This window comes from Grammomys surdaster, unplaced genomic scaffold (assembly GCF_004785775.1).
Source record: "Grammomys surdaster isolate TR1022 unplaced genomic scaffold, NIH_TR_1.0 60, whole genome shotgun sequence".
Taxonomy (NCBI): Eukaryota; Metazoa; Chordata; class Mammalia; order Rodentia; family Muridae; genus Grammomys; species Grammomys surdaster.
In genome coordinates, this window is record NW_021604562.1 from 9,910,794 (window position 1) to 9,925,000 (window position 14,207).

The 14,207-nt window shown below is 42.3% G+C and overlaps 1 protein-coding gene across 2 annotated transcripts in view; it reads left to right on the forward strand.

Annotated features, from left to right (window-relative positions):
* The window catches only part of Tmem255a (transmembrane protein 255A), a 51,482-nt gene that overhangs the window by 22,276 nt on the left and 14,999 nt on the right, over window positions 1-14,207 (forward strand). The window contains exons 5-8 of one of the 2 annotated variants that reach the window (XM_028762341.1): window positions 1,463-1,531; window positions 3,274-3,345; window positions 3,752-3,840; window positions 13,497-13,659. In XM_028762341.1, coding sequence (XP_028618174.1) covers window positions 1,463-1,531; window positions 3,274-3,345; window positions 3,752-3,840; window positions 13,497-13,659 — 393 coding nt within the window. The remainder of the gene's footprint in view (window positions 1-1,462; window positions 1,532-3,273; window positions 3,346-3,751; window positions 3,841-13,496; window positions 13,660-14,207) is intronic. The other variant, XM_028762268.1, reaches the window with a different exon arrangement.

Genomic DNA, 14,207 nt, shown 5'->3' on the forward strand with positions numbered 1-14,207 from the left:
TGCCAAGGTTGGCAGTCCTTCGGGCTAAAGAGGTTGCAAACTCAGGTTCAGTGACCTCTTCTTACCCCTGAGTTGCCTGGTTTTCTGGTGATTAAGCGTGGAATAGCAGCCAGACATAGCAATTGGGCAATCATCCTGCATCCCTGTCTTTGTCTAAGGGTGGTAGCTGAATGGCAAAACCAGGTCACATAGGGCTATGGCCGGCACTATGGTCAAACCTTTTCTTGAGCACAATAATAATGAATATACTGTTGCTTCAACGTAGAAAATAGATCCTGCCAGTTGTGAGTATGAATGAGCTCCTTCCTTTCTAGTCCGACCCCAGACCGAATTAACAGCAATCCATTTTTGTTACACTGAACAACGAAGAGAATTGTGGAGCATGAGCTAATGGAAAGTCCAAGGTCATTGATGGGGTCACAGAATAGAATGCAAGAGGCACTCAATGCCAAGTATAGGGGATCCTAAATCACAGGTCCAGGGAAAATAACCATCAGGATTGGAAATGAGGCAGAAGGGGAAAGGCAGAAGTTAAACCCTTTCTGCCTGGGTACTTTGAACTAAGCCCTTAAGGCCATTTTGCATAAACTGGCATCTTAGGCTAATGCGACTTCATCCAAAGACCTCCTACTACACAGGGATGCCTAGCATCACTTGTGCAAATGACAGCATTTCCCGGTTACAAGTTACAAGCTTCCAGGCATATCTGACTTATCTCTTCTTTCCAACACTCATGCCCGAGAGAGTTTCATCAGAAATCGAGCAGAGTAAATCAACTGTCCTTGATCTCCACATTGTTTTCCCCTCTCTTTTGCCTTAGAAGTACTTTTTTGAGTTTGTCGGCTTTACCCATCTGTGTAGGAGAGTGAAAATGGCTTGCAGTACAGTTGAGTTAAATTCTACAGCCAACTACGTAGCTGCCCATCCTCCAGCCACTGTTTGCTTTGCCTCTTTTGAAAAGGCGTGGGAATAACAGCAGAGAGCACAAATCAGCCAGCCCTTATCTAGTCCCCAGGTGATAATGAGACTTCATAGTTAAAGCCATGCTCTTCTCTACTTAGAAGTGCAATATTGCAATAACCTGGAGTTTTGAATCTTGCTCCCTAGGGACTGTTTGCAAGGAGACAAAGCCTAGAAGGAAAAAAAAAAAACAAGGAGGAAATTTCAAGAGACTCATTTTTCAATCACTCTTCCTGGTTTCTCATTAACTGAAGTAGTTCGACAGAAAGCTGTTATTAGAATGATCTTGCCTGATCCATACATTCTCAGGCCCCCAATAGATAGTTTTTAGAATTTAACCTTACCTACTGCCTTTCTGTGTGGGGTGTGTGTGTGTGTCTGTGTATGTGTGTGTGTGTGTGTGTGTGTGTGTGTGTTTTCAAACCTTATATTAGCAAGCAGGGCTCTCGATGTTTTACTTTACGAAGCCAAAACCCTTTTGGTTTGGTGTTTCCCTTTATAGGATTTGAAACCACTCTATGCTAACCGGTGCCACTATGTTCCCAAGACATCCCAGAGGGAAGCTGAGGAGGTGAGCCACAACGATGCTGCATGTCTTTACCTCATGGGAAAGTCCCTTGTTTTATCTGAAACAACCTTTCTTTACCAAAACATAGATTTACTTATTATTTTAAGCATATGAGTGTCTTACCTGCATGTACGTATGTGCACCAATGTGTACTGAAGTTACACATAGTTATGAGACACCATGTGGATGCTGGGAATCGAACCCTGTCCTCTGCAAAAGCAAGTACTCTTAACTGCGAAGACAACTCTTAAGCCACGAAACACTCTTTCTATATTATTTCTTTCCACAGGCATAAGATTTACTACTAGATGTTTTGAGCTATTTGTTCAGTGGGTCAAAGCACAGTGTAAATGAGGGCACGTAGATTGGAGCCTCATGAGGCCTAATCAGATTAATTTTGTTCTATGGCCATAGGCTGGCCCTCGGACCCCAGTCAGTAGTCTCTCATTGTGTGTCCCTCCCCCATCTCTGCCAATAATGATTCAGTTGCCTGGACTTGGTGTTCAGCCAGAAGAAGATATGAATCCCAACAAGACACTGTGCTAAGAAGGAGAGCCTGAATGCGACACATGGAATGCTCTGGAGTTCAAATCAGGATAACTGAGCAATCTGGTCTATCTCAAGGTTCTAAGGAGGCCCAGCTTGTTAGTCTAAGAGGCCAGCCTAGTAATCCTGAGTAGGCTCAAGAGAGTATTTCTTTCTTGCCCCACAGATACCCTGTGTTCCTTATTGCTTCAGCTAGAGGCAATAGCAGCGGCAACATTGGGGGTGGGGGCATGCATTTTCATTTCAGCAAATCCCAAAAGCCTTCCCAACCAGTGGATTCCAACATATGAAATTCTACCTGTTTCTGGGAACATTGACAATTTGGTACTCTGTTAACCTCAAAATGAAAGTCATTCACTGTGAGGATACCCCCAAGAGGATGTTCGCAGCACAAATCTTGAACTCTACAGAGAGGGGAGGAGACAAAGTTGAGTGGGTAGGGAAGTGGGGAATGGGCATAGGATGAGTAAGGAAAAGGGACGAATAGGATACAAATGCATTGTACGAACTTCTCAAAGAACAAAAAAAATTACAAAAATAACATTAAAAGATAGCACACCTGTGACTGGAAAGGGAAAAAAAAGGTGGAGGCAAAATGGCCACTCCATCACACAACCTTCTGGGGAGCCACTTTACATAAAACATAACATGAATGGTGTCCTTGGAGTTAGACAAAGTCATAGTCTTGTTCCCAAGGCATGACGTTAAATGCTTTTATTATGATAGTACCATCCGGTTCCCGCCATTGGTGATCAGCAACCACAAAGTTACCATTTTTCTAATTGTTCCTGGGTTAGAAGGAGGAATAAAATGTGTGTGTGTGTGCGCGCGAACAGCATATCAAAAGGCAACAGGCATTTGGATGAAGGACCCAATATGAAGAAAAGTGCCTATTTACTATGAATATTTCTGCAGCAAAACCAAACAAGTGTGCAAGTACTTTCCTGCACCCTTATTGGGAAGGGAACTTGAAAAACATTCTTGCAAGCAAGAGAAGGTAAATGCAGACTGTGCCTTATATTTTTAGTTTTGAAAAATGTTTTTGCAAACTCAAACCATGGAACCCTATTACAGCGATTCTCTTGATTTCACTGTGATAGCTTTCTTGTGTTAATTTGCCAACTGCACAAATATTAATAACAGTTCCCATACATTTGCTTATAATCTTGTTTCTCTTAACTCGATTTTTCCTGTATAAGGTCATAACTTCCTCATCCAAAATTACTCCTTCTACGAGGGCTTTGAGGAACCTTACCCAGGCAGTTAAAGAGGTACTATTGTACTTCTGGGTGCATGTGATGGCCCCTCTATGTTCCTTTGTACCAGATCCTCTTTCATTCTGTGTCTTGATTTTTTCATCCCTCATATCCTCATCCCCTAATATCCACTGAGTGTAACATACATTGTTCCATCCGTCCTTTCTCTCCTCTACCTCTGCCATTTGTGAGTGGGGTACTAAGGACTGTGGCTGGGGCTGAACAGAATCCCAGACACACAGGTGCTTGCTTTATGCACAAGCACAGCTAGCATTCTGCTTAGCCCCATCTTTCGTTTGCATGGGTATGAGCGTACTGTAGCCATCATTTCTGTCTCCGTCAGTCACTAACTCACATTTCAATTCCAGAGGATCATTCCTGTCCAGTGCTAGCATCTCCCATTGTTGTTTTGTGTCCTCAGGTGAACTGCCCTCAACTTAGCCGTGGACTCTGTACACCTCGCATCCGGGGCAATACCTGCTTCTGCTGTGACCTCTACAACTGTGGCAAGTGAGTCTGGTGCCATGGGCACATCAGTTATTGTTTGACCGTATTGGGTGCTAGGAGAGCCAAGAGTGCTGAGGGGGCTATGGTGGGGATTAGAGAAGTAGTGGCTATTGGTCTCTCACAGATTTCACCTCACAGGCACTACTCGCCTTCTCTGTGCAAGGCATCACACTGGCTACTTTCACAAATGTTATCTCATTTAATTTTCTTTATAGTTCATTCTTATTTATAAAGTCTGGAGAGCTGTCATCACGTGAAAGAAGAGAAAAATGAAGCTCAGAGGAAAGAGACAATTGGCTAAAGGTCATATAGAACTTGATTATACAAGTAGTAATTAAATCCAGCACTATTTGTACACTCACCATCATCCAACAAATATTCACAGAGCACCTTCTCAGTGCCTGGCCCTGTTCTACACACTGATTCAGCAGTGATGAAAGCAAAAGTCTTTGTCCCATGGAGCTTATATTCTAGCAGAGGGGAGAGTATAAGCACATATAATACATAATATAATGTTAGGTGTGAATAGAGTTTCAAAGAAAAATGAAACAGGAAGACATCAGTGAAGGAGAAATTGTGTACAAAGAGTAGGCCTGGGGTGTCTCTTGATAAAGGTAACATGTGTGAAGGGACCTGAAGAAAGCTGGAAAGCAAATCAAGAAGATAGCCAAGAAGTTTTTAAGTCAAGAGGACAGCAAAATATAAAATCTCTAAAGTAGGGTTGGTGCCAGTTCTGGTAAATCATCCATACTCTCTGTCTTCCAATTAAGATTACAACAGTTATTCTTTCAAAACCTTAGGTGCTAAGAATTTGGATGTCAGACTAGTAGGAAAGGCAAATAGATGAACAATTGATGTGAACATACTAGCACAGTGAGCATCAGTGGATATAGCAAGGACTCTGGTGGCATAATGAAGGACAAAGGATAAGGAAGAGTTTAGGATATGAAACAAAAGCATGTGGAGGTGGGGAAGATATGCTCACAAGTTGTCAGGACTTAAGAAGTGGAGGGAACTATAGAAAATATAGTAGGTGGTGAACACAAAGCAGGAACTAGGGTCAGATATCAAAGAACCAACTGTCTACAGGAAAGACTTTGGCCTGGACCATGTAGGCAATTGGGAGCTAGGGAGGTATACAGCACTGAAAATGAACAGGTAGACACTGCAGATGGCTGGGATGCAACAAAAGTCAGAGGTAATTTTTTTTTAAAGGAATAACTTAGGTGAATTATAAGAGAAATGTGACAATGTGATGCAGATTATGAGGGAATAGCCCTTCATATAACATATAGTTAGCTAATGCTTTCCTATGCATGACTGTTTTCAGACTTAGTGTAGGACTCCTGAAGGCCAAGGGAGGGAGGGAAGAACTAACCCAGGAGGCCTGCATGCCTCTCTTCCTGTTGGTGGTTCAGGGACCAGTTTTTCTGGTTTGAGGATTAAAAACTTGACAGGGTAGAAGCAGAGAGCTTCAAGGGGAGAGTTCACCTGAGCCTTCCACTTTCTTTGCTAATACCAATTTCATTTCCTTGGACTGTCTGACAGGAGAGGAAGAGAAATTCAAAGACACAAAGGAAGTATAAGGCTATCTAGGAGGAATGGCGATGCATAATTAATTATGTTGGCCTCCTCGGCTGACTGTCTCCATCCTCTCTCCTTTTCTCTCTCTCTTTTCCTGTTTACTCCCTTGTTATCTCCCTGCCCCCTTTCTTTGTTGCTCACTTTTTCACCTCCCTCTCTCTCCCTTCCTGGCTGATTCATGACCTCAAGGAGTAGGGACTGGGAGCTGCCATGAACTGAATAAGATCTGAGATCTGGAGGCCCATCCATAGAGAGATCTAAAAAGTGATCTCTTACACACACACACACACACACACACACACACACACACACACACACACGATCACGTGTGGACACGCACACACACAAACATACTTTTGTTTCTACAGTAGGTATGTTTCAGAAAAAGGATTGGAAAAAATAAAATGTTATTTAAATCCCATTTATCTGAGTCACAGGTGAATATTTTCTATTTTTACCCCCAGTGGAGACTGAATCCCAACTTATCTTTTTTGTTAATCTAAATTTCATAATAACTGACTTTCATAAGGCAACTATTTCCAATATTATTTTTAAGGAAGAAATTTTGTCTAGTTTATGAAATATTTTTAAATTTTTTCTTTGTTTCTTTTTTTACTTTTACAGACCCTCCCCTCATTCCCCCTTCCCCTTCTCCTCAGAGAAGGGGAGGCCACCAATGGGTGCCCACCCACCCTGGTATGTCAGGTCACAACAGGACTAAGCACATTCTCTTTCACTGAGGCCAGACAATGTAGCATAGCTAGGGGTGTTGTGTTTTGTAAAAAGAAAGAAAGAACGAGGAATATGTTTGGTAGCAGAATGGTGTGGTGGAAGGGGGTATCTCTGCGGACCCATGCTAAGGCATTCCTTCTCCCTGAGGTACCAGCCATATGATGGATATAGTATGGAGTAGAGTTTATTTAGGGCATGGGGAGGGGAGTTGAGGGAGTAGAGACATTGAAAAGGAGAGAGAGAGAGAGAGAGAGAGAGAGAGAGAGAGAGAGAGAGAGACAGGCCAGCCATGAATGTGTGGAGAGAGAGATGGGAGGGGAGTGGGGAGAGAAGAGACAGAGAGGGAATAGGGGAGGAGAGTAAGAAAGAAAAGAAAGAAAGAGGAGGGGGCAAACAGCCCCTTTTATATTGAGTCAGGCATACCTGGCTGTTGCCAGGTAACTGTGGGGTGGAGCCTAGAAGAAATGCTAACAAGGGGATCCAAAGGCAGGCAACACTCAGATAAAGTACTTGCTCCAATTGTTGGGGGACTCACATGAAGACCAAGCTGCACACCTACTACAAATGTGTAAGAGGCTTAGATCCAGTTCCTGTATGCTCTTTGGTTGGTGGTTTAGTCTTTATGAGCTCCTATGGACCCAAGTTAGTTGACTCTGTGAGTTTTCTTGAGGTGTCCTTGTCCATGCCAATTTGCTCAATGCTATCCCCCACTCTTGCATAAGACTCCCCAAGCTTCACCTATTGTTTGGCTGTGGGTCTCTGCATCTGTTTCCATCACCTCCTAGATGAAGCCTCTTAGGAAGCAGTTATACTAGACTCCTGCCTCCAAGCATAACAGACTATCACTTGATAGTGTCAGAGGTTGGCTCTCCTATGACATTGGTCCAGTCATTGTTTGGACATCTGTCATTCTCTGCTCCATCTTTATCCCTGAACATCTTGTAGGCAGGGCAAATTTAGGGTGGAAGGTTTAGTGGGTGGGTTGGTATCCCCCTCCCTTCACTGAAAGTCCTGCCTGGCTATAGGAGGTGGCCACTTCAGTCTCCATATCCACAACTGCTAGGATTCTTTGTTACGGTCATGCCCATAGACTCATGAGTCTCCCCTGTCCCAGAGCTGCCCCCCCACTGATTTCTGTTCTCTCATCCAGCCTTCCTCCTTTCCCCACACTTGAACCCCTACCCCATTCACCTTCCCACCCCCTCTCCTATCAAATTCTCTCCTTCCATCCACCTTCGATGTCTATTTTTATTCCCCCTTCTGAGTGACATTTAAGCGTCCTCCCTTGGGCCTTCCTTATTATTTGGCTTCTGTGAGTCTGTGGATTGTATCCTGGGTATTCTGTACTTTTTTGGCTAATATCCATTTATTAGTGCATGCATATCATGCATGTCCTTTTGTGTCTGGGTTACCTTACTCATATCATGCATGTCCTTTTGTGTCTGTGGATTGTATCCTGGGTATTCTGTACTTTTTTGGCTAATATCCATTTATTAGTGCATGCATATCATGCATGTCCTTTTGTGTCTGGGTTACCTCACTCAGGACGATATTTTTAGTTCCATCCGTTTGCCTGAAAAATTCAGGATGTCCTTGTTTTTAATATGTGAGTAGTATTCCATTATGTAAATGAACCACATAAGAAAAAAACTTTGTTAAGAAGTTGTACTAAACTGTGGACTTCCACAGGGCAGGGGACATGATTTGATTTTGTCAGCACAGGGCTAGGCATGACAAAAGAGCTAATGAAAATGGGAGACATTTGTTGAAAATCAAAAACAAAACCTTCCTTTTCACCAGGAAAAGAAAATATTGGACAAAGCAACGGATACGGGCCATGCTGTTTCTAAAGATCTATAAGCTTCAGAGTAGGAGTAGCTTTAACCTGCCCTGAACCTAGAAGCCCAAGCATCTGTCAACATCCTTTCCCAAGTCTGGGTGGTGAAGATCCCAAGGGCAAAACCAATAGAAAAGGACTTGCTTACGTGCATCAGTTCAGAAAACAGCCGTAAGACTAAATAGGGGACAGACCAGCAATGAAGGGAAAGCTTTTTCCTTGACCCAGGGTTTTTTTTGCAGCCAGAGCCAATGGGAGTTAAATTGAAGACCTAAATATAGCTAGCAACCAGCATTCTGAGGCTTGGAGACTTTAATTTTGCCGAATGCATATTTGTTTTCCTCACACAAAGCCTATTTTTAATCAATTGCCAGCTCCTCCAGTCCATTTCCTGGAAAGGAGGCCAAGAAAGAAAAAAGTGGGAACAAAAAACATCAGGCAGTCATTTGTACAGCACTACAGAAACAGAGTGTCTACTGTCCCCTCGAACCCACAGACCTTCACTGACGTCATGGGTGGTGAGGTTTAATACCAAACATAGATTATTCCATTTAGCCTTGTACAGGAAGGTGGCTTTCTCTAGGACACAGCTTCTCTGCGGCGGCCTTTCAGAGCATCTCTGCCGTCCATCTAACTCACTCATCTTTGGCGAGGTCAAGTCAATATCATTGGTTTTTAGTGTGTAACCTAAAGGAAATGGAGTGGTTTGTGTACGGCCTCAGCTTGGAACACAGTGATACAGGACAGCTTACTTCCATTCCTCACCTCCTCTAACAAACCTTTATGACATTCCTACTATGTGCCAGGGGCTATAGAAACTCAGCATACCAGAAGGGGAATTTAGAAATAGGAGAATGGAGGGTAGGGGGAAGGAAGGAGGGAGAGAAGGAGAGAGGGAGAAAGGGGAGGGAGAGAGAGTCAGAGCCAGAGAGACAGACAGTAAGAGACAGAGAGGGGAGGAGGGGAGAGAGAAGACAAGAGGAAAATTACCACTCCAAGTTAAGATGTTGTCTTATTGAAGAGCAGAAAGATGCCTTCCTGCTTTCCCCGAGATCAACTGCCACTTCCTGTGTTAAGCAGTAATTTGAATGCAGGTTTTCTGCTCCTTTAGGCCCACCCAGGAAGTGGAGTGCAAGAATAAACAAGCCCATATTTGATGATCCATTTCATGACCAATGTAGCGATGAGGCTTTGCACTCGTTACTCACTCCCTGTGTGGTCCTCAATCTTTCTAGTGCTGTTCTAGGCAGTAAGAGAGACAAAAAGAGATGTCCAGCCCTTGCTTTTGAGAGGTTACAAGTTTGACAGAGACATCGTGGTGGCCTTGGGCTTGGCTATAGCACACCACTCAGCACCAAGCAGCCTCTCAATATGTATTAGCTTAAATTAAAAACTAATATCAACAAACTGAAAAGGAAAGTCTGTCTAAGTCTGTGAGTGTTTAGGGAAAAAAACCTAGTGAGTGGGTATTGGAGCCCCTTGAGAAGGCGCCGTAAAGCTTTGATCCAAAGATGGGATTTAGACAGACAGGGAACTGAAGGCAGTACCTTCTCAAATCAAAAAAATCTGAGGACAGTTTTTGAGTAAGCTCCCAGCATTTCTAGTCTGGGCCTGCTAAGAACTGTAACGTAGCTAGAGTATAGACTCTGTTTTTAACCCAGATTATGACATATGGAAATTTGGGCAATTTTTCATTTAAAAATTTTAAATATATATATATATATTTGTGTGTGTGTGTGTGTGTGTGTGTGTGTGTATTTATATACATGCCACAGTACACATGCACTCATCAGATGACAGCCTGTGGAAGTTGTTCTGGGAATCAATCCTGGGTCACCAGGCTTTGCAGTACCTTTCCCCACCAAGTGTTTTCATCGGCTCTGGATCATCTTGTGTTTCACCTTGCTGATCATGAAAAGCAGTGAAAAAGTTTTGAGAAAAAGGAATGGCTTTAAGTTTCAGAAACATTTTAGGAAGATTAATTGAGCACCAGTGGAGTCTGTCAGGAGTGCCTTGCAGTCTTGGGAGCACAAGGATGAGGTAAAAAATAAGGCAAAAAATACAATTTTAGGGAATTTTTTCATCAGGAAATGAACCAAATGAAATCATGACTCTCAAACAGAAGCAAGCCACATTAATTTGCTAAAAACCATATTACATTTAATTATTAACTGTCTTTTGCTTCATGGGTCAGTTTTTAAAGATGAAGTAGCTGCCGAACCCACTCACATGAAAACCAACTGGGAAGTTGGATGCTTTGTCTTTTCTGAGGTGCCTAACTTGTGCATGCTAACTTGTGCATGCTAGGCAAATGCTCTACCACTGAGATAGATAGCAAGTCACAGATTATTATATACTCTGAAATGAACTACTCATGTTTCCATGTTGGGGCATGTGTCCTTACAACATAAGTGTCTTTAAGCATGTGTTCAAAGGTCTGAATTAGTTTCCAGACAGTGGTTCTCATAAGAAAACAATTTTTACTATTTGTTATGGGCTAAAATCTGCTTTATACACAATCTTTTAAATTTTAGTGTGTGAGTGTGTATATATATATATATATATATATTGTGTGTGTGTGTGTGTGTGTGTGTGTGTCTGCCACATGTGTGGATGTCAGAGGACAACTTCTAGGGGTCAGATCTTACCTTCTATTTTAACATGACAGGGCCTCTCTTGTTTCTGCGTCTGCTTGCTGGTCCACAAGCTTCTGGACAATTCTGGCTCCACCTTCCATCTTGCCATAGGAGAGCTGGGATTGCAGCTGCCACCACATCTGGCTTTTAAAATGTGCATTCTGGGGATACAATTTAGGCCATCAAGCCTACAAGGGAAGCCTTTTGTACACTAATCCATTTCCTGGCCCTGTCATGCACATTCTTATTAAATCTCCCAGGCTCAGAGAAGTTAAGAATGTTTCTGTCAGGCAGCAAATAAGTTATAGCCAGGGTTTTAGTGCAGCCTGACTCCAGAGTTTGCTAGAGCATACTGCCTCTCTGCATGCTCTGTCCACTTACTCCCAGTAGACTAGGAGGTAGGCAAAGATAATTGGAAGCATGTGTCAGAAGGTGATCCCAAGCCACTAATATGTCCCTACAATCCCACACTCACCCTTAGAAACATACCTGCCCTTTTGCAGTTGCATCTTTGGAGGGTAGTAAATAATGTGTTCACTCTCCTTCCCCATCACCAGTGCCAACTCACAGGAGAAACTCAAGGTACGCTTATGAATGGGATGTTCTGATAGATTCATAAAAATACTACAATTCAATTCAATTTCAGATGAATGGAAATACCCTTAAAATTGTACCACGAGGGCCTGGAGACACAGTTTAATGGTTAATTGGAGTTATAGGCAGTTCTGAGCTCCTTGATATGGTCACTGGGGGAAACAAGGTCAGGTTTTTTTTTCTTTTCTTTTCTTTTTGTTTTTTGCCTGTAACTCCAATTTCTGGGGATCCAGTGTTCTCTGTTTCTCTGTAAGCATGCATGTGTACACACACACACACACATACACACACTCATAACAAAGAATACAATTGACACATACAGGTCGACACATACAGACAGACACATTGGTGATCCTGATGTAATCAACCCTGTAACCACACTGATTTCAATTCCTAAGAGAAATTAGTTTTTAAAGAATCTTAAGTTAAATTTATTTGTAAACGTGAAAAGTCTTTCTTGTGTGAATAATCCCTTTTTGGTTCATTTTGGAGATTAAGCTTTGATTTTTTTTTGCTTGTTTGTTTTTCATTCTTGGTGTTTCTATGACAGGGAACTCTAAGGTTCAGCTTTTTTCTGCTAGGGCATTGCATTGTGTGCTTCATTTTAAGCACAGTGTTTCAGGTTACCTGCTTTCAGTATCCCAGAGGATAGGGATTTCCATTGAATTCATTTATCAAGTATTTATGCAACACCAAGTGTGTGTCATGAATGGCAGTTGCATGAGCTTTTCTTTGTTCTGAGATATGAACAAATGTTTGTTCAACCCAGAAAGAGTAGAGGTAGACCAAAGAAATTATTTCACCCAAGTTCAGCTTACTGACTTTATTATCTTGTCAGCCAACTTTTGGCATGAGGGAAAGGATGGGTTCTAGGTCCCTCTCCCCTACTGATACAAAGACTTGTAGATGCCGAAGTCCTTTGTATGAAATGGACACTATTTGCACATAACTTACACATAGCAATCTGTATATTATAAGTTGCCTTTAAATTACTTATAATTCCTAATTGTAAATGTCATAATGTGAAGCATTATAATGTATTGCTTATGGAATAACAACAGAAAATGGTCTACATATGTTCTGTACAGATCCAAGTTTTAAATATCCAATCCATGGCATATTGAACTGGCAGATACAGAACCTGCAGGGATTACGTTTTTCACATAGGTATTTGTGGAGGAAGAGTACAAACCAATCTGGATTAAGTGATGTGACTCAGAGTAATTAGGCTGAGTGGAGCCAGAGAGGACCACTCCAAGGAGATGACATTCTGAGTTTTGTGTTACATCTCAGTTTTAGTAGTATATTAGCACCACTGGGTTTTGGTTGGGGGGTGGGGTGGAATTATTAGTTTTGATTGGGGGGTTACTGAAGTCTTTGAAGTCTGAAATAGATTTCTGCTTTACCACTTTAGCCAAGGTCCTTACCCTCCCTGTGCTTCAGTTTCATCATTTGAAATGTGGGAGTCTAACATCATCTACCTCAGTGATTCTCAACCTTCCTGATGCTGTGACCCTTTAATACAGTTCCTCATGTTGTGGTGACCCCCAGCTATAAAGTTATTTTCATTACTACTTCATAACTGTAATTTTGCTACCATGATGAATCATAATGTAAATATCTGTGTTTTCCAATGGTCTTAAGTGACCCTGTGAAAGGGTCATTCAATCCCCAAGAGGGACATGACCCACAGGTTGAGAACTGCTGATCTACCTTGTAGACTACTGTGAGGGTTTGCAGTGTTGACAGGCATTGCTGTGCTGTGGTAATAGAAATGTTTTATAATATGTTCTGTCTAGTCCAATAGCCACTATCTACATATGGCTATGAAGCACTTGAAACATGAGAAGACCAAATGCTTGAACTTTAAAATGTACTTAATAAAAAAAGGCCACGTGTAACTAGTAGCTACCATATTGGACAGGCGAGGCTTACTGAACTGGCATATGTGTAATGCTAAGTCCTGTGCCTACTAGATGATATGTGTCAATAAATGCTGCCTAGGATTAGTGTTAGTGATGATTACAAGAGTCTCTCTGATAGGCAACATTTTGTTTTGCTTTGTGTTTTAGATAAATACCAATCACACTTCGATTTATTGTTGTGTTATATGCCAAGCAAACTACAATGATGCCCTTTACAACAGCTGCCCATCTGCTTAGGCAGCTTTCCCCCCCCCCCGAACTACACTGTAGTCAAATCCTAGTGGTGGGGGCAAGGAGAAGAAGTTTTTCTGCTTCTAGGAGACTGACTGCACTATGCTTCTCCCCATGCAGCAGGGTGGAAATCACCGGCGGGTACTATGAATACATTGATGTTAGCAGCTGCCAGGACATCATCCACCTGTACCACCTACTCTGGTCTGCCACCATCCTCAACATTGTTGGCCTGTTCCTGGGTATCATTACTGCTGCGGTCCTTGGGGGATTTAAGGATATGGTAAGAAAGAAAGTGACTTTCCATTTTCCAGTGACTTCTGTTTGGTGATGGTGAACAAGGCTAGGATGTTTGGGACAATGGAGATACATAATTTGAAGTGAGGAATTAGAACGTAGCATATGCAGCTGCCTTCAAATATCTCAAGTTGAAGTGAGAAGTGCCATCAATCTGTATATATTCTTATGAATGTGAACTCGGTATCTTGAGGCATATTTTAGGAGTGAAATAGTGGGAGGGGTTTTCAGTCTTCCCATTCACTCTGCCTGTGTAAACAATCCATCATATCTTCCCCCAACACTTTTAGTAGAAACCTTCCTACCTAGTTTTCTCCTTAATGATCTTTGGGAGACAATGAAGGAAAGAGATTTATGTTTAGCTGTAGGCAGGATTAATGCTAGTCTCCCACAGGAATCCCATCATGGAGTTTCTACACTAAATGTACCTAGGCTGTTTTTTCTTGTACCTGAAGACTCAGCCCCAGGCTAAGCTGCTTGCCAGGTCTTGCCTTCAACCTTAGCCTACCCACATTCCTGCTCCTCTCTTTGGTA